We start from the raw sequence: 27141 nt of genomic DNA, 5'->3' as shown, positions 1-27141 counted from the left end.
CATTTAGATTCAGAACTTCAACTTCCCTTCAGCCTTAACTACTTCCAGATGTTATCTACTATCTACACTGGAGACATTTTGACATCTGAACAATTAAGTTTAAATAAATGCATTAGACAGATAAAATAATAATAATAATAATAAAAATAATAATAAAAAGGAGCAATACCTGTTATTATTAAATCATAAACTCATTTAATTTTTTTTTTATTTTTTTATTTTTTTTTAATGAGCAATGCTATATATATTCGTAAAGGACTGCAAGCATATAGTTCATGTAAAAAGTCCATTACTCATTTTATATGGGTTACAGACTGACATTAAGTACACTCAGTGGCAGAATACCAAAAAGGTTGTGTGGTTTATGTTTAAAGTTTGCTCACCACTGGCAACTGCACACAGACCCGTCCCTCCCATCCTATTCTCATACAGCAGCTGTGAAAATTCCCAACAGTATTCTAGCCAATAGGACACTTCAGATAGAATGCTGAATCATTTGCAATTTTTGCCAACTTGTAAATAAGCATACTTGTGACTGGATAAACAATATGTGACTATTTGAAAGTCTGGTTTTATTAGTTAAGGGTACTGTCATATTTATTTAAACATGTAAGCTAAGGAAACAGGAGTCTGCCTAAAAACTGCCTTAAATACCAGAGATAGCTGACTTGGGGAAGTAAGTAGGAGTCTCAATCCAATCATTGTGCTCAGACGTCCAGACCCTGCAATTAGGAATGTGCAGTCAACACAGACAAACCGGCTTCCAGTTTTGTAGAAACCTGGTTACAGACGTGCTCACTGAACAGCTCACTGACACTGACAGAGCAAGAAAAAAGAGTCAAGTTGTCCATGTGACAAACATGATGACATCATTTCAACAAAATCTAGGACACAGAGGCAGGAGAGAGATAGCAAGGAGGATGGTGGGAGGAGCTATCAGGCACAGTCTGATAGCATGTGTGATAGTCTGCATTCAGATATTGTATACTTTAAAGTGCAGTGTTCACAAACTCAACACTGTAAAAAAAAAAAAAAAAAAAAAATACTAAAAGTGTGCTTTATGCTGATGACAAAAACCTGATCTTAGCTGATTTGTGCTGGTGTCTCAAACCAGCTACAATTCTTCATTATTAGTCACAATAATATGACCTCAGCTACTTAATGACCGAGCTTCATGTAATTCTGTTTGGTTAGAGTCACAGGCTATGCTGTTCAGTAGCCTAGAAGATGGCACTACTGTGTACATCATACTCAATTCTATCATGTAATTTCAATATATCAGTAAAACCTCATGACATTTTCATATAATCACTGATTACAGGTTCAATAACAGAAATGAGAAATGAAAGTTTAAATGAATGCAGTTTTTAGGAAATACAACAGTGTTTCCTATAGTTTTTTTTTTCATTCAGCATTTCTAATGCTTAATTTACTCTGCAAAATCGGTGCAGAAGCGCTTCTGAAGTGACATTTAGGCACGGGCCCGGCGCTTTGAATAAATAAGTTAATTTTCTCAACGAACTTATTTAGCCTATTTAAACCGTTAATGGATCATTCATTGTAGGAGCAGGACCGCTTGCAGAGCGCATGCAGTTGTGTTCGATTTGCACAGATCAGTCAGCGTCTGACTTGAAGCAGTGTATGCCATAAAAGGCCCCCCCCCCCCCCCAATAATTAAAAATGGCCAATCTGTCCACCCCAATATTTGAAAATCTAGCACTGATCCGCTGCACTCCACAGTGCTCTATTTTTTATGATGACAATAAGGTTTAAAAGTTACATTACTGTCAGCCTGCTGTAAAAACACACTTGTTTAAAAACTCACGTTCTTTCATAAATAAAACACGCTGTGATTGCTTTTAGATAAGCAGCTGCTCAGCTGTGACTTGTTTCAAACTATTTTAGTTGTCAAAATCAGGCAACAGTGTTATAGTCAGATAAATTAAGTCACTTAATATTTCTTGATTATTTAATTGTTGTTTAAAATCAATATCTATATATATAATTTTTATTTTCAACCTGAAAGCATGAATCTAAGCTATGCCTACCGTTTCAAAGCACAATGCAAAACTGTGACATTCATCCACTGACGCTCTTTAACAAAGTTAAATCAATATCACATTGAAAACTCCCTTAATAGCTAATAACTAGAAACTAGACTCTCCCCTGATTGCAAACAACATGCTGATCGGGTCAGTTGCACATTTCATCCCGTAGGCTACATGCTTTAATAGATTACAAACTCTTTTATGATATAGAGTATTTGTATTGTGTCAAAAAATACATTGCTTTCGTCCTCTTCTCCCTGAACCTGTGCTCTTTTTGGACCTAAAAAAAAAGCCTAATCGCCCAAAATGTCTGGGATTTGGTTTTCTTTGGTTATCTCGCTCCCACAGAATCTCTGACCGTTGATGGCTGCTCCCACAACTTGTGATTCGCTTCCGCGATTTTCGTGTCCACTCCCTTAAACATTCTAATATATGTCACTTTGGCACTCCATGGAGTCGCTCTCCCGCTCTCAATATGCGAGCATTTAAATATCTTTTGAATGAGCGTTGGCGCTGTTTACTTTCACTTTCGATTTCGCAATCACACTCACTCCTTGTAAAGGAAGCACCTCTTATGAGATCAGATATTTGTAAATGAGCTCAGGATCTGTTAAGCAGCAAATAGGCTACTCCAGCATGGTCTTGTTAGTCATCTCTCTCGACTTGAGATCAGTCAAATCTGACTCCTGCAGCACTTGTTGAATGTTGCCAAGTCAGCGTTTTTTTCCCACAGAATTTGGGCTACTTTTAAACGGTTGCCATTGGTTGATTTTACCAAGTGGGTTAAAGGTTTGAAATATTTCATAAATTACATTTGAATTAAATGCTTGTATTGAAACATTTTACATTGTACCTGTGATAAGACTTCCATGGACAAATAGTCCTTCCTGGTGGAATTACTTGCCCAACTCATTCCAATTTTCAAGAAACGGCTGAAAACACATCTCTTTTATTTTTATTTATGATAAATAATGACCTTCTAACACAAGCATTATCTATTACCTTTCTGTTCTATTGACATTTATTTATTTTAACACTAGCATTCTCTGTTCTTTCTTTGTACTTATTTTATTTTTATTTATTATAAATAATGACTTTCTAACACAAACATTATCTATTCTTTTTCAGTTGGGTCAGAGCAAGAACAGGCCTTACTGGGGATTTCGAAACATGAATCTTACATTATCCGTTATAACATAAACTGATTATTTCCATTATTAAAGCTAAAGAAGAACATAATCTTTTGTTTTGATGATTAAAGAAATTTTCCCATATCGTGCGTTTTGATTGCTTTCGTGAAAGGGAACGTGTACAAACATAAAGATGATAACAGGTTTCAATATCAACCACATTGTGGGATGAATACCATACAAATGTTGGTAAGGAGATATGAGATGTGCTGCACTGATTTATATCGGTCACTACCGGCTGTGTTTTAATCTCCCTTCCTCGTCTCGACGTCACGCTCTTTCTAGCTCCTCCTCTTCATCATCAACTGACAGTCTCAATCTTGGACTGTACTCACAGTATACTCCCAACAATAAAAAAATTTCTTGCCTGCTGATATTCGCCTCACCGCTCCATCCCCTCCAGAACAATGGTGAGTAGCATATTTTTTCTTTGATTTCAAATAACGTTGCGCCAAAGGGTTTAGGCCATAAATGTTTGTGTCGTTTAATCCTTGTGTTATTTTGTTCAAAGCAGCTCGAGCGGCTTTTCTTTGTCATTCACCGCGCGCCCTTTGCTTAAAATGGAGGCAAATTCGCGACATTGCAACAACGCAACGCCGCAAAAATATATATATAAAATAATCTTAGGTATTGTAATGCACAGAATGATACATTTAAAAATAATATTCGTACTACATGCATTCAGTTTAGAAATGCCTTTGCAAACGCCTGCAGGATTACATTCATCCATCTATCAATCCATTCATTCATTAACCCACCCAGAATGGTTTGTTCGAAAATATATATATATATATATTTTATAAATGACAGGATCATGAGTTTTTAATGACGCACATTATAAAATAGTGTAACATTCCACATCAATTAGCTACATTTACATAACAGTGCACCTGTTTTGAAGGTGCACCTCCAAAACCACCTTACATGATGAAATCATTTTTACATATTCATGCGAAATCATAGCCAAAATAGTAGGCATTATCTCAGATATATATATATATATATATATATATATATATATATATATATATATATATATATATATATATATATATATATATATATATATATATATGTATGTATGTGTGTGTGTGTGTGTGTGTGTGATAATAATAATATTAAATTACAAATTGCAGCTTAATTAAAATCACAGTGTATTATATTTAATAATTGTGACTTAATATCTTTAAAAAAATGCACAAATGTAATGATTGTTTTTTGGGGGGGTTTTCACAAGCTCTCTGTCGTCAGAGATTGCCATAGAATTTTCTTGAAATTTGCATCCACCCCTCCTCCCCCCTGCGTGAGGAGTAAACTGGGTGGGGACTGCAGCTGTCTGCAGAAGCTCATGTCTGGCCTGTGCAGCAAATGACTGGATTTCTATTCCTGTTCTGTTCCACAGCTGTTATTGTTTCCATTCAAATTTTACATTAAATGCTTTCATGGCTTTCATTATTTTGATAAATATGTTTTTATTCAATTCTGGGACCTGTCTTTTTATCATCACGATGTCTCATAGGGAAGTTTAGCTGTGCATCTAAAAATGAGTGGTGACCAAATCTAAAAATAAAGAAAAATGTTAATTTAAATCAAGCAGCATTCTGGATTCCTTTCAAATGTTGGTTACAGCCACTGAGACAATTATAAAAACCTACTTAAAATAAATATTGTTCCTTTATTGAAATCCATAGTCTCATGTAGACCATTGAGATGACTTAAATGGGAAAAGGTGGATTTATGTCATTGTTTTTTTTTGTTCTCTTTCAACGGCTATCAGGCACGCTCTTGCAAGCCTGTTCTGTGTGGGTGGGGGATCTGCCTTATTCCCATTCTGCTGCCTCATTCCCTTTGAATAAAGAGAACTGACTGCTTTCTTTGTTCATCCTTTTTGGTAACCTACTAATCTTTATCATGCCACAATAGTTCACTTCACTTGTATGCCTGTCCTTAAGATAAATATCATTTTGCAGGTGTTAACAATGCATTTATGATTCCAAAGAAAGACTTTTAGACATTTATGGAACATTTCTGATGCAATGTCAGTTATGTGTCTATTGTTGTACCCAAAATATTAAACACATGCAAATGTCAACAGAATGATGGTGCAAACCTAATAAAAAGATTTTCCCATTCCTTTGCACAGCGTGAGTGCATCTCTATCCACGTTGGTCAAGCTGGAGTCCAGATCGGCAATGCATGCTGGGAACTCTATTGTCTTGAGCACGGCATCCAGCCGGATGGGCAAATGCCCAGCGACAAGACCATTGGAGGAGGTGATGACTCCTTCAACACCTTCTTCAGTGAGACAGGAGCTGGAAAACACGTCCCCAGGGCTGTGTTTGTAGACCTGGAGCCCACTGTCATTGGTAAGAGGATGGGACTTGATTTAAGTGATGATGATTGTGTATGTCATAGTGCTCCTGTCACTAAACATTGACCATCTTTCCAGATGAGGTGCGCACTGGTACATACCGTCAGCTGTTCCACCCTGAGCAGCTCATCACTGGAAAGGAAGATGCTGCCAATAATTACGCCCGTGGTCACTACACTATTGGAAAGGAAATCATTGACCTGGTGCTGGACAGGATTCGCAAACTGGTAGGTAGTTATAAATAAAGACATACATAAAATGGATTATATATTATGTTGGGTCAATTTACAAACTGTTTTTTATTTTCAGGCTGACCAGTGCACAGGTCTCCAGGGTTTCCTGGTGTTCCACAGCTTTGGCGGTGGAACCGGTTCAGGCTTTACCTCTCTGCTGATGGAGCGTCTCTCTGTGGACTATGGCAAGAAGTCCAAGCTGGAGTTCTCCATCTACCCCGCTCCTCAGGTCTCCACCGCTGTGGTAGAGCCTTACAACTCCATCCTGACCACCCACACCACCCTAGAGCACTCTGACTGTGCCTTCATGGTAGACAATGAGGCCATTTACGATATCTGCCGTAGGAATCTTGACATTGAGCGTCCTACTTACACCAACCTCAACAGGCTGATCAGTCAGATTGTGTCCTCCATCACAGCCTCTCTCAGGTTTGATGGTGCCCTCAATGTTGATCTCACAGAGTTCCAGACCAATTTGGTGCCCTATCCTCGTATCCACTTCCCACTGGCTACCTATGCCCCAGTGATCTCCGCAGAGAAGGCTTACCATGAGCAGCTCTCGGTGTCTGAAATCACTAATGCTTGCTTCGAGCCAGCCAATCAGATGGTGAAATGTGACCCACGTCACGGCAAGTACATGGCTTGCTGCCTGCTGTACCGTGGTGATGTGGTGCCCAAAGATGTGAATGCTGCAATTGCCACCATCAAGACCAAGCGCACCATCCAGTTTGTGGACTGGTGTCCAACTGGTTTCAAGGTTGGCATCAACTACCAGCCTCCCACTGTGGTTCCAGGGGGTGATCTGGCTAAAGTGCAGAGGGCCGTGTGTATGCTGAGCAACACCACAGCTATTGCTGAGGCCTGGGCTCGACTCGATCATAAGTTCGATCTGATGTACGCCAAGCGTGCTTTTGTGCACTGGTATGTGGGTGAGGGTATGGAGGAGGGAGAGTTCTCAGAGGCCAGAGAGGACATGGCTGCCCTTGAGAAAGATTACGAAGAAGTCGGTGTCGACTCCATCGAGGGTGAAGGAGAAGAGGAAGGCGAGGAGTATTAAATTGTTCACTAAATGTCTAAAACTAAAAACAGTAGACCGGTAATTTACACACGATTTACATCAGGTATCAAGTGTAAAGTCTACTCCTAAATGTTAGAGACACATTCTTGATCAGTTGTTGTATTGTTATGGCCAGTATGATAATTATTTGTGGAATTTGCTTGCCAAATTTTGACTGAATAAATTGATGATGATGTAAAAAAATCTGCTGGTATGCAATTCTTTCAAAATCTTTCTTGTGGATGTTAATATAAGATGACAGTTTTAAGTAATTCCAGGCATTCAAGAGACGTAATCTTCTTACTAACCAGTTTCCACAGGTTTGGCTTCCAACCACTTTGGCTGAAGGAAAAGTAGATTAGTAGTCACTCAGCAGTTGGTATTAAGGGCATAATTTTTTTAGGTAAGTGCAAATGTTACAGCAGTGGTATGCATGAATGAAGGAAAGCAGGTCATGGTATCAAAAGATCTTGTAGTAAAAAGCCTTGTTATATATATATATATATATATATATATATAAAATCCAGAATATCTGCCACCAATGTCTAAGATAAAAAGGCCATAAAGTAATAGCAGCTTTTGTGATATTTTATTCAATTGCTTAAATGCTTGTTGGCCAATTTTCCGATTAAAATTACAGTACAAAATTATATGTAGTGTAATGAAAAACATGACTTTGTAGAAAAAAGGATTTTGGTTCAAATAGGTGTATAAAAGAATACAAAATCTCAATTCAAATATTAAAGATTTAAAAAAATGAGATGGTAAAAAAAAGGTTTATATGCTTTTACACTATTCAGAATAGCGCTAATGCAACTTCAAATTTGAATTGTAAAGTTTTAAAGGAAAATTCACACTACTCCTTTTTTCTGATTGTGCGTCTGCTGGTTTACCAGGCTCCAGAAGAGCACTGGCATTGAGCTGACACCAGTGTCTTTGGATTGGCATGCAGCAGGTTCCTCAGTCAGCCTTTGATAACCTTTAAGACGCCTAGAAAGTTGCAAAAACAAGGCCAGTTAGTGCTTTCCAACCAGTTTTGCCAGTTAATGTTCACAATAATTTGCTTAATGATTAAGCTTTCGGAAATCTAGAGGAGCAGGTTGAAAAATGAATTATAATTCATGAATAATTCATGCCAGCTGACTAAATCAGTGCATGGATATTAAGCAGTATTGGAATGACTTACTTATATGCAAAAGCCACAGCACCTATTGCCGATACAATAGTCAGGATTCCCAACAATAGGGCAGCGGCACCTGCAGATGTCAACCTGGACCCTGCTAAATGTTGCAGAGAAATAGAAGCATGTATGATGAATAAACAGCACTGCTATCATTTTGGAGCACCATGCTTTATTTTTAACTGTAAATAAATGAACTCACCAATGTTAATATTAACCCTGGCATTTGTGAATGCCAAACTGACATCATTTGTCATTGACACGTTGACACAGAAGATCCCAGAGTCATTGAAGTAGTGTCGAAGGATGAGTTGGCAGTCTGAGGAGGGGCTAACAGCATTGCAGATGGTTGTGACTGGCATATGGCAGTCAGCATCCGATACTACAGTGCACACTTCAGTGGGGAGGCTAGAAAGAGAAGGTAAGGTCGTGAATTCTCCATCAGGCTGTATTTTGTGGTTCCAGCTAAATTTTTTCCAGGTCTCACCTTCCTTGGCAGGAAACTGTGAAATCAACAGCATTCTGCTCTATTTCCGTTAGCAGAAAACCATCAGGTACAGCCACCTGGACGATCTGCACACTCTCAATGCCCTCTTGAGAACACAAACTTGCATTACTCTTTGGTATAAAAATAAAATTGAATGCTGTTGAAGGGAGGAATCTCACCAATAATCTCAATATCAGTTGAGAAGGATCCATAGCGGTAAATCACACAGTCATTTGTGTTTGGAGCCTGACGCTTTATTGTTGATGTATGGGCCTGGTTTGCAATGTAGTCTTCCTCCGCCATCACCTCCTTGTCAGCAGCTGGTGTTTCTGAAATGTGTGTTTAAATTTATATTAATATGTGACCCTGGATCTCAAAACCAGTCTTAAGTCTCTGGGAGTATATTTTTTGACAAAAAAAATGATATGGATCAAACATCTTTAGGATATTAAGTAAAGAGCATGTTTCAAGAAGATATTTGGTAAATTTCCTGCTGTTAATATATCAAAACGTAATTTTTGATTAATAATATGCATAGCTAAGAATTCATTTGGACAACTTCAAAGGCGATTTCTTCAGTATTTAGATTATTTTGCACTCTCAGATTCCAGATTTTCAATTAGTTGTATCTCGGCCAAATATGGTCCGATCCTAACAAACCATACATGAATTAGGCAATAAGGCAACTTTTTTTTACTATTTTCACAGCTGTAACCAGCCAAACCATGCAGTGCACCTTCAGTGATGTGTTCATTCAGGGGGATGGGGCTCTCAGAGGTGAGGGTGTTGGTGGTGGGACGGGCCTCAGTGGGAAGGTTTGGTGGAGTGGCACAAGATGAATCCGGAATAGCTGCTTGTACGACAACTTGGGGCTTGAAAGCTCCAGCTGCAGTGTAGGTATGTGTGACGCTGAGTTCCCTGGAGATGACAGTGCCACTGCCATCGCCGAAGTTCCAGTTAAATGTCACGTCTGATCTGCCCAGGTATTGGCTGGGGTCATGAAGGGTGATGTCGAAGGCCACTGCTCTGTTCTTGATGAATTTCCGATCACCTTCATCTTTGTCATTCACCTGCGTCAGGGAAACCGCAAAGGGAATCTGGTCTAGAAACACAGGGATTCAATATATTGCATTACTTAAACTGTAAAACAACTTGTTATTAAAAGATTAATATTATGAGTTATGCATACCGGTGATACTGAACTGTGTGGATGCATATCCAATCGGGATGAATTTCTCTTTTTGCCTGTAGTGATAAATGACAACATCCATCATGTAAGAGCCAAGAGGAACGTCATCAGTTCCGATGGTTAATGATGAGGACGGGCCGTCGCACACCTGCCAGTATTTACCTGTCAAACACAACAGAGGATTGTCAGGAACGTTCAGATAATTGCATATAACAGTACAGTAAGTCCTTCTTTCCTTACCACAGGTTTTCCACACAAACACATATGGAGGTTGCTTATCCCCTTGTCTAGAAAGGAGAGGAGCATTAGGGAACACAGCGTTCCATTCACCTACAGAGTTCTCCTCAGCATAGACAGGCTCACCCTCGTGGAACTGTGTGCCTAAATTAGACTATAATTATCGGTCAAGCTTAATACAACGGCATTTGCTGGTCATAGTGCTGGCAGCAGAATGTAAATAGATTTAGTCTTTGTAAACAGGGATGAAGATGACTGAAACATACCATTTATTGTGCAATTTTTTGCCCAAACAACTTGTCCATCTGGCAGGACCTTCTGGTTGTGAGGGAACACAATGTCAATGGTGAAGGTGATTTTGGCACCAGTTAAAGTGGGTGCATCATTTCCCACATCAAAACTCAGCTGACCTCCTGTAGAAATGTACAATTATGCTTTTATCCATAATCTATACACACAAATAAAGGGTAGTGATGCCACAGAAAAATCATTTCGGGGTCCTCAAAGAACCTTTCAGTGATCGGTTTTTAAAAGAACCTGTGTGGAGTGTGGAGTTTAACATATAAAGATCGTTTTGTATAATGGAAGATATTATCCTCCAAAAATATTCTTGGAGCCAAATGCAAATAAAGAACATTTAGTTTTAAGAGTGTAGAATGATAGTTTTGGGTTCCCCAAAGAACCTTTCAGTGATCGGTTCTTTTCTTAGTGTGAAGAAAAATGTAAAAGAATCTTTTTTGACTAAGGGTTTTTATTTAAAAAAAATGTTTTAACCCTGTTTTTGTCCAAGGATTTTTCATGGAAACATGGAAGACAATAGAACAACGTTATTTTAAGAGTGTACATCAAATTATTCATAAAAAATAATTCACATAAATTAATAATTCATTCATTCATAAAAATCTAATCAAAGTGCATTCAAGAAAATATTTTAGGTCATGCACTTCCTTTAAATCAAACCCATGACTTTGTGGTACAGAAATGCTAATGAAAAAACTAAGCTAAGACTACAGTTTAAAATGATAAAAAAAAAAAGAATTACATGTTGATGCAAACATATAGTGTAGAAAATCTGTCTCTTTCTTTCCTTCTTTTATGACTGCAATGTATTATTACCTGTCCAGCTGTTCTTGTAGCGTGGGTCTCCATCTTTCCACACTGGGAACCGTTTTGTATTCCATGTCTGATTTTGATTGAATCTGGATTTATAGTTGCTTCTGTCGACTTGTCCTTATGCAGAGGAAGATAAAGGGAAATTTAAATAGAATTTAGAGAAAACAGTAAATTTGAGAGTAAAGGCACTGGAATCCCGTTAACTCTCATTTGACAATGAAAGTCACAAACTTTAAAGTCTGGAGACTGAGAGGCGGGGCATGTGAATCATCGAGGATCATTCAGCACACTTTCTGCAGTGTTACCCCAAATCCTGTGCATGTGATGGTCAGCTGTCCATGTGACCATACTTTCGGCTTTACTGCATAAAGCCTTACTTACTTGCTTTAAGAGCACATAGCTTAGCATAACTCAAAATCAGAATGCAATGCTACAGTTATGAATAATTGAAACCATTGCATTATTGGTATTAGAACCATTACAGTAATGCTCTTGGTCTATGCTGTTTTTTTTTCAAAGTATTTCATGTATTATTTCTTATTTGATCTGATTAGCTAACACATGCTTCAACAGATCTTGGAAATTCTCATGTGCCACATTGTTACTGAAATCTGAATGACTATAAGGAGGTCAAATGAGATCAGGACATTGTCTCGCATCATTAAGTCTGCCTGAGGGTTTAGGAATGTTAGTAGTGCAGGTGAAATAATTAACTATTACAGTTAACAGTTTTGTTTTGACTTTCCTGATATCCAGTATTCTCTTGAAAGCAGTTTAAAGAACTCTGCACTAAGCATAATATATTGTTTAGTGAAATCCAATATACAAGAACATGATTCTATGGCTATTGGATACAGTTATTATTACTTAACACAATAATATTGTGATATTGAAAAGTTTACTTACTTGTTAAGGCCAGAGACAAACAGGTCAGTATCAGTATTCTTGAAAGTAGCTTCATTGTGTCACTTTGTTTTTGGCACCTTAATGACTTTTAGCTTCAGAGGCATCGCTCTTTATACAGACGTGTCCTACATCCGGGGCTGCAAGCTCCTCCCATCACTTAAGACCATCCATGTGTGCACACAAACTCACACACATAACTGTGTAAGATTGTGGTGATGCTGTGCAAGAGAGTTATCAGATTAAGATTTGATTAATGGTTAATTATGCTATTTGATTAAACTAACTTATTAATTGGCCGGATCAGTCATGCATGTGCAGTTAGAGCCCGATTGTTACTTAAAATATCCCTATCCATTAAAAAAGTTAAAAAAAAATCCATAAAAAATAAATAAATAAATAATAAAAAAAAAAAAAAAAAAAAAAAAAAATATATATATATATATATATATATATATATATATATATATATATATATATATAAAGTGTATATAATATTTTTTTACCTTATTGCTCCAAATAGTTTTTTATGTTTAATAGTATAGAATGGTTGATTTGCAATCATGAGACTTATTTATTTTACTTTGAGGGGTCACACTGAGATTAAAAACTCTTTTCCAGGCTGAGCTTATTTTAATGAGGAACATAGTTAGAGAATGCTTACATGTGATTCCAGAGGACCTGTGTGTGATGCTTTTGAAAGCTTTGTTTCTTAATTGGGTCAGTGGCCATAATCTTACGCTTTTTTATCTTAACATTTTTAATAGCCTTGCAAACGCAATAGACTGCATTTTGAGATTTGGTCGTAAAAATAAACATGCATGTTAGTTTTGAGATACGAGTGAAAAACAATGTTATAGGTAGATGGAGGGAAATTGTGTTGGATTTACTGTAGACGGCTGGTACAGCATCAGTCATGTGAGACTAAGGATGGCGGACTCCAAGAACAATAAGAGTCTGTTCATGTCAGAGTGCTCATTCACTAAATACTGCAAGAATTATCTACATTTTGTGAATACTAATGCAGAGAGGTTAACAGGTTCATTTTTGCACTGTAGTTCAGTGAATTACTTTCTGAAATATGAGTAATATGCATTTGACTAAGGATGGGGGAAATGCTCTTAATTATCGAATGTAATTGCACAATGCAAAACATCTTGATCGCATATTAATTTTGCTTCATTACCTTCGAGCAAAAAATAATTTACTTTTTTTTTTCTTTGGATTTGGGTCTGAAATCTGAATTATGACACTCTAATTCAGGCAATTTTCCATATAAAGGTGTCGATAAAACAATAAGTTACACATTACGGCTAGACAAATATGTCTGGAATGGAAAGTTAATCAGGATTACAGCAGCTCTTGTGACTTTTTGGTTTACCCAGATTTTTGGCTCTTCGGCATCCTTACAAAAAAATAATCTTGATCTTCAGAATTGTTCTGAATAGCCACATTTAACATTCCTTGTTTATTCTCGTATCTCTTTATTCACTGAATTCAAAGGCAAACCATGAAGGTGTTGACATCAGGTGGAAGCAAAACTGCTCAGTTTGTCGTAGAAAAATCTGAAATGTGAATTTACTGCAAGAATCATGAGTAGAACGTCTGTCACATGATTACAATTTACACAGGAATGTTTTTTTCATAAAACAATATTGTACATCAACCACATTTATAAAAAAAAGGAACGGAGTTCACAAAAATGCAAACTTAACTTCTCACAAGAAACACCCCAAAAATTCAATTCAAAACCTGAGAGTTCATGTGGTACCACTAAAATACAATTTACTGTACACTTGATAAAACGCTATATTCTTGAGACGGAGGTACATAGGAAAAACAGTGGTGACGTGAATTGCATTAGACCCACAGAACGCCTTCTCATCAGTCTTAGTCTTACTGAACCAAACTAGAAACCAGCAAACACAAAGATGGAACATGATGGTAAACCTTCAAATTCTACTTTGGAACGATAAAACCGGGACAGGAAACGAGGAGTGCATCATATATGCTAAACCAGATCTATTATAGCTTATAGTGTTTCATATAATTTCACAATGTTCCTGAAATGTGAAACAGAATCCCTGCTAACATCTTATTAAAAGAATGCAACATTAAAGCACAATTTACATGCTTCCACTAGAAATACTTTTGTCTATAAATAGATAAATGAAAGTCATGCCATTAATTCAGGGCAGTTATTAAGTGCATACAAAAACATGATAACGCAAGATATGAATATGGAGACGATCTTGTTAAAGGTACAAACCGACTGGCTCAAAACTTTTAAGTTCCCACCAGCTTTAATTTCATGAGTTAGGACCGGATGGCTTATCATTGACATTTCCAAACTCCAAAAAAACATGACCTTGATACAATCACAGGGTTAAACACAAATGGAGGTATTACAGCAAATAAACAGGAGTGTTCAAATACAGACAGATGACAAATACCTAACAGACCTTAAAAGACACAGCATTTTTAAAGAGATAGTCATCCAAAACTGAAGATACTTTGGAGTACAAACATCAACCCCCACAGACTGTCATTATATGGAAAAAATAACTTTTGCGAGAAATAAGTCGTGTGTGCAAATGACAGAATGTACATTTTTCGGCAAACTATCCCTTCAACATAAAAGAAAATAAATCATGCTATGATGGACAATATAAGGGTAATCATTTATAAACAGACAGAATTAATCTTATACTGTTGCCTTTTTTTTTTTTTTTTTTTGCAAAGAAACAAAAAAGATAGTTTCACCGAAAACTGGTGGAAAGATGATTCATTGGATTGTATTTTTACCCATCACAGATTCATTTTAAAGGCCATTTATAAGTCAGTTACATTCTAAAATGACAAATAGCCTGTATCTGATAGCATCTGGGTTTGTGAAATAAACTGAAACACAAGAATGAAATGAGTACAAGCTGGACATCCTGTTGTGTATAGTGTATCATATACGAGCGTGAAATTCTACAACCATTTAAAACAATGACTGCGTCTGACTCTGAATCTAGAACCATAGGTCTACTAGACACACTTTCCCAAATTAGACAGGTTTTCTTTTTGGAAAAATGTAAAAATAGTCCATTTACAGAAGCTGAAAATTACAAAAAAAAGACACCACAGAGATTTACCAAACAAAATCCAAACATTACTTCAGTGACTATTCATATATTAGAAACATACATTTCGATGTAAATATTGGGGATTCGTATGTCCATTCTCAAAACGTACATTACGTGTCAAGTAAATACAGACTGGGAAGCAGGTTACAACAGTAGAAAAATAAATCCAGATATCGTCTGACGCATTCAAGCAACGACTGCTAATAACTATGGTTTTAAAAGGCTAATAATAAATACCATACTCGATAAAAAAGACATTGTTAGCAAGACTTAAATCCATACATAAAACAAAATCATTTTTCTTTTTTTTGCATTCAGTTAGACTTTTTAAAGAGGAAAATGGGTCCCTCTCATTCAGTAATACATACCCTTAATTCCATTATGCTTTTCTGTTAGCGCGGATATAAAATTGAGCAACATTAAAAATAGTATGTACAATTTGTTTTCAATAAATAATATTTTTGCTTTTTTTTTTTTTGCCATATTTTGTTCTATAATAACATTATTGCCACAGATGGGTGTTGTGAACACACTCGCCCACACAAAACGCAAGACAACATGAGGGCAAAGATTCACCAGGTACATTTTTTGCCTTACATTACTTTGCTGTCAAACTCAATATCACAAAGTTGGATGCACAAAAGGAACCCAGGATTCCCAAGACGATTGATTTGAATTGAGTGGAAAAGGGTTTATTTGGGCAGTGGCGGCAGAGATGGAGGTGGTTCTGAGGGTAAAGGTGGCGCCTGTGTTCCTCCGCGAGCGCTACCGCTGTACCGATAGTCTCCGTACTGAGAGCGATAGTCAAACATCGGCGGTTGCGCTGGCTGAACGCCCTGTGCACTGAGCAGCGAGTTCAACATGTCAAACGTGTCCTGGTATTCGTTGGACTGGCTGCCCGTATTGTGTCCGTTCGTGTCTGCTTTGTCCGATTTGGAATGCGAATAGTTTCCCTGATGGTGCGAGAGGCTCAGCGAGGGAAGGATGTCCGACCCCTGACCCATCGCGTGGGAGGGCACGCCGGTGAGCGTCGGCAACTGAAACGAGTTTCTGGACGATTTGCTAACTTTCGAGAGATGGCTGCCAGAAGGAGGATCAGGCAAGTGGGTCCTTTTTCGGGATGAGGATGACGAAGAGCTCATTCGCATAGGATCACCTGAGACCTTTTTGCTACTTCCTGATGAGCTGGCAGAACTCGAGTGTTTTTGTGATGAGGATGAGGAAGACGATGTTGATAAAGAGGAAGAGTGGTGGTGGTGGTGGTGATGGTGGTTGGACCGCTCTCTGCGTTTCACACGATTTTTCCCATCTTCTCCTGAGCCACTTCGCCTTTCAGGAACTCGGATCCGCACTTTAATGTCCTGCTCGGATCCTCGACTGCTGCTACTGCTGCTGTGCCCCCCGCTGCCGGATTGGCCTGGCACTGGGAAGCGCATTTTTATGGAACTGCGTTCCGATCGCTCGTCCAGCGGGATCTTCAGGACGATGGGTGAGGGTTTGTTTAGGTCTGAGGAACTAGAGCTGGACTGCTGGTGGTGATGGTGCTTCTCCTTCCTCTGCTGGTTCATGAGGGCCTGGGCGGCAGTGGCATATCCCTGTTTCACACTAGCCTCCATATTCACCAAATTCCGCTTCTGCGCCGCCAGCACGTCTGCATGCTTCACCCGATACTCGCTCAGAGACATCTTAGCAGGCGCGTGAAGCTCGTTGGTAGCGGGCAGCTCCTTCGCAGGAGGCTGCCAGTGTTGGGATGAGGGAGCGGTGCTGTGGTCGTCAGCTGAGGAGTCCATGGAGGAACCGGAGGGTGGGCCAGAGAGGCTCATCAGCCCGGCCAACGTGCTGTCAGCCGATGCCATGGAGATCATATTCATAATGGCATCAGACTGATCACCATCTTGACCTTTTGATTTCTTTGCAGTTTGACCCGCAGCCTGAAGCAGAACAAATAAGAAAAAGATGAGTATGAAATGTATATGGTCAGAGCAGAGTGCTGATCAAAAGTTTGGGGTAAAGTAAGATATATATATATATATATATTCTAGTAATTGATATTTTATTCAAAAAGAACACATTTTAAATAAATGTCATTCTTTTGAACATTCTATTTATCGGAACATTCTGAAAGATCTATACGTTTATAAAATATTAGGTAAACCGACTTACTTTCCAGTTTCTGATACGTTTTAAGCGGCTGGGCGTCTTCTCCAAGATCTGCAGGAACTCATGAGTGAGCTCTGTGAAATCATTAACAAAACCTTTAGGACTTGTGGAAAACATACAACTTAAGAAAAAAAAATAAACATTTAAAAGGCTATATAGTTTCTTTTCCTGGCTAAACACCAAAAATGTCACCCAAGTTTACACTGCAGCCCTTCAAACAAGAGCTTATTAAAAATCATAGTAAAACTGACTTTACATGTAAACTGAAACAAATAAAACAATGGTTTTATATAAAACAAATATAAAACAAATATAAAAACAACCCTCACAACCTTTTCTAAAACTCTAGCATTACACTCTCTATTACAGAGACAATTGCCATTTAAATACATACCATCCAACAGCTCAAGGGTCACCGTGGGGTCAACATACTCCCACCAGTGTTTGCTGTCTGTGGAAACTGGAATCTCCCAGTTGGACCATTTGCAGGCCAGATGAATACAAACACAAGCTACGATGGGTGGACTGTACTGCAGGCAAAATGTAGTCAAGTGGAGACTGCAGCAAAAAGAACACCCACGATTAGAAAAACACGAGTAAAAACAAGAAACTATTTAACACTCTTCTAACTCTAAAATGATAAATACATACACTATAATTCAAAAATTTTGGTGGTCAATAAGGTTTCTTTAATAATATAATACTCATATTCAGAAGGGTGAAAAGTGACAGTGTAGACATTTGTATAGTTACAAAAATGTTCAATTTCAAGTAAATTCTCTTCTAACTTTCAACTTTTCAAAATGTGGTAGTCTACACTGCAATGCAACATTGACAGCCATTTACTTCAAAAACAGATGTTCATTTAAGTATTTTTGATCTAATTTGTAGTAAAAAATGTAACCTTTGAAAAACTTGAAAATCTACATACCTGTTTGTTGCCATGAAGTATGAGGTTTGAGCTAAGTCTTTACTCGCTGGAAGAACAAATGGAAGGCTCATAATCAGATTTGAAATCTGTGAGCTTGGTGGGCTAGAAGTACCCACTACTGAGCAATACGAAGCACAGTTTACTGTGAGCAGCTGGTTCTCACCTCGCACAAGCTGGGTACACTTGACAACATGTGTGTGAGGATGATCAATGGTGATCTCAAAAGCTGGAAGGAAGAGAGCAGACGAGAGGGAGACTTTTAGTTTTTGGTTTGAACTATAACGACTCTTTAGAAGTGAAGCCCCCACACACAATTTACACACTGAGCAAGTGAATCAAAAGCATGGGTCTTCCTGTGCTTGACTGGTGAAATATCTTAGAGCTCCATGCAAGTGGCCTGTAGGGCAATTTGGTTATAGTCAAAATTTTCAAAACAAATGAGCATCATGGGCACCGGAAGAGAATTATTCAAAGCGGAGGACATATCACAATAATAATAATGTCAGCAGTTGATACCATTACCATCTCCTGATTTAATATTCTGTAAAACTGTTTTGCTATAGCACACAATCCAAAAAAAAGATATTAATAGTAACAATTTTTTTATAATGAAAGAGATTTGAAGGCTAAATGCTAATGAAATTAAAACAGGGTTTCTACGAGTCTTATGAAGGCAAATTTAAACATTTTAAAGACCATTTTATGACCAAGTAAATAAAAAAAAAATATATATATATATATATATATATATATATATATATATATATATATATATATATATATACATACATACACACATATATATATATATAAAATTAAATTACAAGGGATAAAAATATATATAATATGACCAATATTGTAAATGTCTTGTATTAGTGATGCTTCACAGTTTAAAAACAATCAATAGATCTCCAATTTATTTATTTAACAAAAAACAAAGTGCTTGGATAGCTCTGCTTCCAATCACTATGGGAATATATTTTACTGTCCCTTCTGATATAAATTTTTCACAGGATATGCAACGTTTAAAACCATGAATTATAAATCTAGAACAATCTGTTTCAATTTAAGAGCTTTTTAGGCCTTCATTTGTGGAAGGGTGAATTAAGACACGCAGAAACACTGTAAAACAGTTTTAGTTGAAAAAGTCAACTAAAAATAAATTAAAAGATAAATTATGATTTAAGCAGACTGAGGTTGGTACTTGGCACTGATACTGTTGGAAAAAAAGGGTACTGTTACATGTGTTTTAATTTAATACCAGATATTTTGACATTTCTAGTGGACTCAAGATTAACACACAAAATTGATAGCATTGTGAAACCACACACAAGTATTGTGCATTACCAGATTTGATGAAATGGAAATAAAAATGACTAAGTTGACAGTAGTAATGAGGAGTTCGTAATATTCCAGTCGACTTCTGGGAATAAGCAGTTAATGAGAGTAAATGTGGTTATTCTGTGCATCTCTCTAGTATGGTGATTCACTGACTCAGTCTTGCCCTTCCAAACTTACCCAGGGTCTGCAGTATAATGCTCTCAAGAATGACCAGGTCTTGGGCTTGTTGCAGGTATGTCTGAGATTGAGAGGACAGGCAGGTTACTCATATGGTCTCTTGGTCATGGACTACATACTCACTCTCATCAAATTATTAAGACCCTCTTTTTGCACCAAGCCAATCACCTTATGACACAAGATATGCCCTTTCAATTCATAAATATGATAGTTAATGAAGATTAACAGTTAAAGACTGAAGAAAGTTTACACATATCCAACCTAAGAGAAAAAAAAAAGATCAATTCAGACGAAAATATAGAAATATGTGGGTTAGACAACCTGTTAAAAAAAAAGCAATGTTATGGTCGATGCTGTGGTTCTGCTGCTTAAGACTAAATTTGATATTTTAGATTAGTTGATGCAAATATTGATCTGATATCAGTAAAATAAAATAAAATCATTGTGGGTAAATTGTAAGCCCCAAAGACTGGAGAGAAAAAAATAAACAAAGGGGATTTTTTTTAAAACCCATTATTCATCAAGGACATTCAAAAGTTAAAGGTCCAATTTGTATGATATTTGCAGTAAATTGTCCAAAAACCACTAGGCTAGTGTTATATATGTTGTCCAGCTGATTACTAACAATATCTCTAATGTTTTCAACGACTTGTAAATCATGAAAAAATTCCCATTCTAAACAGTGACATGGGGCAGTGCAGTCGCCTGTCAATGACGTTAGTTACACCTTTACTGACGAAGAAACCACATGACAACGTTGTGTGCACAAATGTGGAAATAGCTTCGCGACAAACTTCAACTAGAATGAAATGCTGATCTCGCTTGAGTTTTACTCAACAGGTGAGTTGTTGTGATTCGTTTCTTTACAGAAAACGTATGCTATTATAACAATCAACAAGATTAGTAGTATGGGGCATATACTCCAAACGCGGGGCATCGCGTCTTTAGACTTGTGCGAGGACGCGTCTGATCCATAGTCTGATCACGTCTTTGCATTGACTTTGTATGTAATCTACTCGCGCAAATTGTTGAACTCGCGTTAAATCCATGATTTATCTTTGTCTGATTGATGGCCGTCAGCAGTTGGATAGAAGACAACACAATCTATCATTCCACGCTCCTTGTTAGCCTCATCAAACCACGCGATTGTTACTGTTTTGATAGTGCGCCCTCTCGTGGCATGTCCTACAACCTGTACCTTTAACTATTTCTTAAATGAATTATTCCTTTCATTAACTCTCCCTCATTTCAGTGCACACCTGTGACTTACTTTCTTCAGTGGGACATAAAAGAAGATAATTCGAGAAATATCTCGGTATTTTTTGTTCACAAAACCCTCAAAACATTAACAAAAACATATTTTTATGTTCAACAAAAGAAAGAATGTTATACAGGTTGGAAATTACATAAGGTTGAGTAAAAGATGACAGAATTTTTGGGTGAACTGTTATTCCTTAAAGAAATAGTTCAATCGAAAAGTAAAATTCAGTCAAAAAAAAAAAAAGTACTCTAATAAATTACATTTAAACAAAGCAAGTAGATGGAAGCAGTGACTCTCACAGATGGTTTGAAGACCGTCTTACATACACTCTATCATTACTTACATCACTCCTGGTGTCTGGTGACGGGTCCTGAGGATTGAGACAGGCATGGGTCACCTTAATCACATGCTCCAGCTTGCGGGGCTGTTCTTCCACCTTCGCAGCTAAAAAGAGAGCTGCAGGAGCAATCACCTGCACAGCACATGACACAAACAAAGAGGTTAAGAGGGTCCTGGTTACAGAGGATTTTAATAAAACTTGTGGAAGGATAAAGCACATACATTACGGTGGAAGCGAGTGAAGGACTGGATCATGTAGAACCGATGCATATACACAATGGCAGTGTTAATTGTAAGTTGAGACCTAATGGTCCAAAGTTAAGGATTTTAACACAAACACATTTAAGAAAACAGTACAACTGCCCAACTCGACAAACTCAGTATTTCAAAAGGATCATAACAGCTACATGAATGAAGCAATCACAGATGAATGATTTCATTAAATCCTTCTATTTTAATCCATCAGCGGTGCTACCATTTTTAAAGACACAGTAGAACCATTCTTCAAATTTAAAAGTGAAAGTACTCACTCCTGACAAATTTTCCTTTAATCTAAGGAACATTATTAATCTAAAATAAAACAATAGCTCATATTCTCTCAATTATTACATAACTGTATCAGACCTTCCCTCCAGCAGGGCAAATCAATGTATGTTTAATTACTACTAACAGATATAGGTTTGGAATGGCATAGGTAACGAATATATCTAATAATAAAATTTAAACAAATGGTATAATTAAGAAAGTAATGGAGAATAGAGAGTGGGAATGGCAATGACACCGACTGCGCTATTGTTCAGTAGGCCCCGCGGCCTAAACTAAACCAAAAACACAAAACTGGGACATAAATCTTTTATTCCGTTTGCCTTAATCCACAAGTTTCACAATACAAAAGGCGTGTATACTGGTAGAGCTGTTTCTGGTCATTATAATGCTGAAACTCAACACCCCAGAAGCCGCCCGAACCGGCGTCAGTCTCCTCAGAGCGACTGCCGAGAACGACGCCTTACAAACTGAAAAAGATACACGTTGAGCCGCTGTCCCATGTCCTGCAGGAGGTTAGCAGCTTGCTGTCGGTACGAGAGCTCTTTGTCGGGATCAAGTCCCGCTCGGCGAGATGGGCTGTTTTCGATTTGTTCGCGCGTGAAGTACCATTTATTGTTATTTTGCGAAAGCGAAGGGAACGAAGCCGCCATTACTGAGAAGGACAATGTTTTAAAATCTCACTGCGTCACAGGAAGCGCGTCATCGCCGGCTGGCGGTGCGGTTTGAAATTTAACCCGTTCAGAACTGGACACAAAATCGTCTTTATTTCTACTCCAAATGCATCCATTAATTAAAATGAAACATTTTCTGACAATTTTAGTATTTGGTAGTTTTAATTATTATAATTTTTTGTAATGGCCATTACAAAGCTAAAAACCCAGATATAATACAGGGCTCTACGCTTACTTTTCTTTTTTAACTAAAAAAATTTAGGAGCATGTTCTACATTTTAGGAGCACCCTACAATCAATAATCCAATATTTGACAAAAAACATAAAACTGTCAAGTCAGCAGTCTTCCCCATGATTGTTTAGCCTACAGAACTAGACCTTTGCAGGTGTTTTGAGTTCATTAGCTGATTAGGGTGTGGCACCAGGTGTCTTCAATATTGAACCTTTTCACAATATTCTAATTTTCTGAGATACTGAATTTGGGATTTTCCTTAGTTGTCTGTTATAATCATCAAAATTAAAATACATAAACATTTAAAATAGATCAATCTGTGTGTAATAAATGAATATAATATACAAGTTTCACTTTTTGAATGGAATTAGTGAAATAAACCAACTTTTTGATGATATTCTAATTATATGACAAGCACCTGTATTTAAAAACACAGTTCATTCATAAGCGAAACACCGCTGTGTTTGAATGGAGATGATCAGTGGCTCCACTGTGACTTTTTCAAACTATTTGACGATAACGAAATAGAGCAAAATCAGACAATAGGGATATAGTCAATGTAAGTCATTTAATATTAACTTATTGTTTATGGAATCTTTGTATTAAATCAGTATCACATTTATCACAGTACAGTAGGGCAAGTTATTTATTTTTCATTGGCTCCAGTAAAAAAAAAAAAAAAAAAATGTTTTAATAAGATGAAGGCAAAAAAAAAAAATACTAAGAGAGCTCTGTAAGGGTATATTATTTAAAGAAAACTAAATGAAACTAAAAAATGTATCGCATCATCTATATTTAAGTCTTAGTTGACATTTACTTGTAACATTTGCTTTAACTTTTGTAGTGCGAGTATCACCATCGTCCAGGTGACTTTTATTTTGAATTTACCTTTACTACACGTCTTCTTTCATTTATTGAGACATTCTTGTTCCTTTTAATCCGATGTGGGAATTAAAAAAATTTTTTTTTTTATTTCAACCCAGTCCTAAAATTTTGTAGAAATAATAATAATTATTATTATTATAATAATGAAACATTTAATGTTAATGTATGTGAAAGGGACTTGGACTTCAAGGAGGCGAAGGATTTTTTTTGACGTTTCGAGATACTTAAAAAAAACCTATTGATCATAAATGACATAAAACATAAAAAGTCAGATTAGAACAACCAAAATAAATATAGCTTTGATGGGCGGCAAATGAGTTTCTGTTGAGAGAAAAGGACAGTGACGAATGCGGAAGTGTTTATGTTGTAACTGGTTTAGTTGGTTTAGTTCAGTGTCGTGTACTCAGATAAAATGACCGAATCTAAAGCAAAAAATGTCAGCGCTATTCCAATCGATGGATTCAGCAATGTTCGCATCACATCATTATGGAGCTTTCTACAGTCTGTAAGTTTACAGCAAAATTACGTTCTTTTTTTATGGTTCACATACAAACAATCCAGAGTTTAGTTGTTACTTTGTCAGTACAACTGAGGCCACGTGTATTAAGTAAAGAAAACGTTTGTGTGTGTGTGTGTGTGTAATTAGGAAGAACTAGTAATAATCCTGTGATCTGGTTTGCAGGTAGACTGGTCTGAACCCTGGCTGATGGCTCTGCTGGTCTTTCATGTCTTGTGTTTTGCTTTCACCATCCTATCCTGCAAATACTACCGCGTACAGATCTGTCATTTTCTCCTAATGGGTGAGTTTTTGCACTAAAAATATTATCAGAGAAAATGGATACAATCATATTAGAAAAACACAGCATTAACTTTCTGAAAATATTACATGACAACCAACAAAATATGTGAATTGCAAAAGTACCCCAAATATCATTTACATTTATTTAGTTATATAAAATATGTTTTTTGCATTTTTTGCATTTATACACCAGATAACGCTGTATTTCTTTTCTTTTCAGTCGCTATGGTTTATAGTGCAGAATACCTGAATGAGCTGGCAGCGATGAACTGGAGGTGACCATATACCCTCCATAACCCCCTGACATTATGTTATACATGTTTTATTGTTATACTGAACATATCTGCATTCTGTTTTTAGGTCTTTTTCAAAGTTCCAATACTTTGATTCAAAAGGAATGTTTATTTCATTAGTATACTCAGTCCCACTCTTGCTCAACACTGTTATTGTTGTGGTAAGTTTTTCCTTTTAGAATATTCTTCTTCATATAAAATACTGCAATATGCATCTTATTAATTGTACAGAGTATGTTAACTTGGTCAAACGTTTGGTATTGATTATACTTAAATCTGTTTTTTTAGGCTGTGTGGGTATGGAGGACCTTCTCAACCATGACAGAATTAAAGATAATGCAATTAAAGAGAAAAGCTGCCAGAGAGAACAAAAAAATGCAGTAGAAGACATGAACAGGATGTGCTCCATTTATATACTGTCCAGTGGTGGAGGGCAAATATAGAGAAAGAAAAGACTGTTTAAGATGGTGTGATCATTAGAAAATATGTGTTGGTGAAGGTGCTTAAGTGTTATTTCAGAATGCTGATGGATGCTGCAGGCAGATGCTCCATGGAATATTTGATTTTATCAAATCATAATACTATCAAACCTATTGGAGAAAGCCATCAACTGTATTATGTAACTGCTTTGTGTACATACTGACCATTCCAGAGCTCAATATTGCTCATTTGTCTGTTGTTAACATTGAAAATCCCTGTTTTTGTCAAATGTGTAAATTGGGTAGTTATGTCAATAAACTGAATGTTTTTTTTTTATAGACATCATTTTGATTTTCTTTTAATGTTATACCTCTACATCAGCAACTGAGATGCACAACCACTTAAGTCTAAGACCACATTAAAAGATAATTTATTTTAAACCTTTAAGTAAACAAAGTTTTAGGATTTTTATTTTGTTTTTAAGATGAACATTAAACGAATAGTTAACCCTAACATGAACTTTTGCTAAAAATGTACCCACCCTCAGGCATTCAAAGATGTAGATGATTTAATTTTCTTCATCGGAACAGATTTGGAGAGATTTAGCATTAATGTGATGCTTTTATGAACCATTTTGACGGCACCCATTCACTGAAAAGGATCCTTGCCAATTGATATTTTGCAGTGAATGGGTGCAATCAACATGAGAGTCAAAACAGTTGATAAAAACATCACAAGTAATACATAATGCTCCAGTACATTGGTTAAAATCTTGTGAAAAGTTGCATTTGTTTTTAAGAAATAAATTTATTATTAATGCATTTTAACTTTAAACAATTTCTTCTAACTAAATTAGTCCATAATTAATAATAATGCTTCCTCCACCCCGTTGTCCCCTCATCAAAACCCGTAAAATTATTGTTTAGAACAGTTTTGGTTTGTAAACATGGTTGATCGGTGCACATTTCACTTTTTTTTTTTTTTTTTTTTTTTTTTTACTGGAGGTAGCAGTCTGACTTTAGCCAGAAGCGACAGTTCAAAGTTACAACACCTTGATGGATTTGTCTCTTACGAACACACAGCTTTCACTTCACAAGGCATTCATTGATGGAATGGAGTCGTGTGGATTACTGGTGGATATTTGTGATGTTTTTATCAGCTGTGTGGACTTTTATTCTGATTGCACCCATTCACTGCAGATGATCTGTTGATGAGCATGTGAAGTAATGCTTAGATTTGTTTGCTTACAAATTTCTCCAAATCTGTTACAGTGAAGAAACAAACTCATCTTTTCTTTATTGGGTGAGCTATTCCTTTAATATTTTTAAATGTGCATATATATTATATACATACATACATACACACACACACACACACACACACACACACACACACACACACACACACATTAAAATATATATATATATTAACTTCCACACACATTATTATGCAGATAATATAATTTGCAATGGAAAAGTATCACATTAGTAAATAAGGAAAAGAGGAGATTTTTTTAATGAAATGTCTTTCTTTAACCAGTAGAGGGGGCAGCACACCAATTCCCCAGGGTTAAGTGTAGTGCAGTGCATAAATGTTGCAGTGCACCCTATATGGTCAGAGTCACATGCATGCATGCATAATTGGACTATTATAAGCAGCTTTGAAGAGCTCAGGATTAGACAATCCATTGAGGTGATGCTCAAAATGCAAAGCTAATCATTATGAAAATCATCTGGCCTCAAGGAGATTTTGAATTTCTGATGTGCAATGATGGTGATTTGGATGGGGACTATCAGGTCGCTTCACTTATGTCTTGAGATCTCATCCTGAAACAGTGGCAAATCTTCAGAGTCACTACCATCCTCACGAGTCAGTAAAATGAAGTCATATTTCATAATATTATTGACTTTTCATTCTTCATTATTCACTCCCTCTTTCTCCCTCTTA

The 27141-nt window shown here is 36.8% G+C and overlaps 4 protein-coding genes across 5 annotated transcripts; 2 read left to right on the top strand and 2 right to left on the bottom strand.

The window, feature by feature from the left end:
- Nucleotides 1–3487: 3487 nt before the first annotated feature.
- On the top strand, nucleotides 3488–7103 carry LOC128011819 (tubulin alpha chain-like). Its single transcript, XM_052594550.1, has 4 exons — nucleotides 3488–3648; nucleotides 5382–5604; nucleotides 5688–5836; nucleotides 5919–7103. The coding sequence occupies exons 1-4, from the start codon at nucleotides 3646–3648 to the stop codon at nucleotides 6897–6899; spliced, it is 1356 nt and encodes a 451-aa protein (XP_052450510.1). The 5' UTR covers nucleotides 3488–3645; the 3' UTR covers nucleotides 6900–7103.
- A 558-nt stretch (nucleotides 7104–7661) lies between these two features.
- On the bottom strand, nucleotides 7662–12147 carry LOC128011817 (melanocyte protein PMEL-like). Its single transcript, XM_052594545.1, has 11 exons — nucleotides 12012–12147; nucleotides 11109–11222; nucleotides 10259–10405; nucleotides 9996–10136; nucleotides 9756–9917; nucleotides 9303–9668; nucleotides 8746–8895; nucleotides 8567–8672; nucleotides 8282–8487; nucleotides 8086–8179; nucleotides 7662–7889 (listed from the first exon to the last, which is right to left on the bottom strand). Exons 1-11 carry the CDS (start codon nucleotides 12064–12066, stop codon nucleotides 7751–7753), a joined length of 1680 nt encoding a protein of 559 aa, XP_052450505.1. The 5' UTR covers nucleotides 12067–12147; the 3' UTR covers nucleotides 7662–7750.
- A 2145-nt stretch (nucleotides 12148–14292) lies between these two features.
- On the bottom strand, nucleotides 14293–22927 carry LOC128011816 (cyclin-T1). Of its 2 annotated transcripts, XM_052594544.1 has the most exons (9): nucleotides 22375–22927; nucleotides 21571–21652; nucleotides 21353–21481; nucleotides 19749–19809; nucleotides 18394–18456; nucleotides 18231–18276; nucleotides 17694–17857; nucleotides 17303–17373; nucleotides 14293–17070 (listed from the first exon to the last, which is right to left on the bottom strand). In XM_052594544.1, the coding sequence occupies exons 1-9, from the start codon at nucleotides 22542–22544 to the stop codon at nucleotides 15832–15834; spliced, it is 2025 nt and encodes a 674-aa protein (XP_052450504.1). In that variant the 5' UTR covers nucleotides 22545–22927; the 3' UTR covers nucleotides 14293–15831. The 2 variants fall into 2 exon arrangements, with proteins under 2 accessions (XP_052450504.1, XP_052450503.1); XM_052594543.1 differs by having other exon boundaries at nucleotides 18231–18456; nucleotides 22375–22592.
- Nucleotides 22928–23949: 1022 nt separating this feature from the next.
- On the top strand, nucleotides 23950–25534 carry LOC128011757 (transmembrane protein 18). The gene is made up of 5 exons (XM_052594463.1): nucleotides 23950–24187; nucleotides 24365–24482; nucleotides 24702–24756; nucleotides 24842–24935; nucleotides 25063–25534. Exons 1-5 carry the CDS (start codon nucleotides 24095–24097, stop codon nucleotides 25156–25158), a joined length of 456 nt encoding a protein of 151 aa, XP_052450423.1. The 5' UTR covers nucleotides 23950–24094; the 3' UTR covers nucleotides 25159–25534.
- The last annotated feature ends 1607 nt before the right edge of the window (nucleotides 25535–27141 follow it).

This window comes from Carassius gibelio, chromosome B23 (assembly GCF_023724105.1).
Source record: "Carassius gibelio isolate Cgi1373 ecotype wild population from Czech Republic chromosome B23, carGib1.2-hapl.c, whole genome shotgun sequence".
Taxonomy (NCBI): domain Eukaryota; kingdom Metazoa; phylum Chordata; class Actinopteri; order Cypriniformes; family Cyprinidae; genus Carassius; species Carassius gibelio.
Note: the sequence above shows the minus strand (reverse complement) of the source record. Positions and strands in the feature narration are given on the sequence as shown.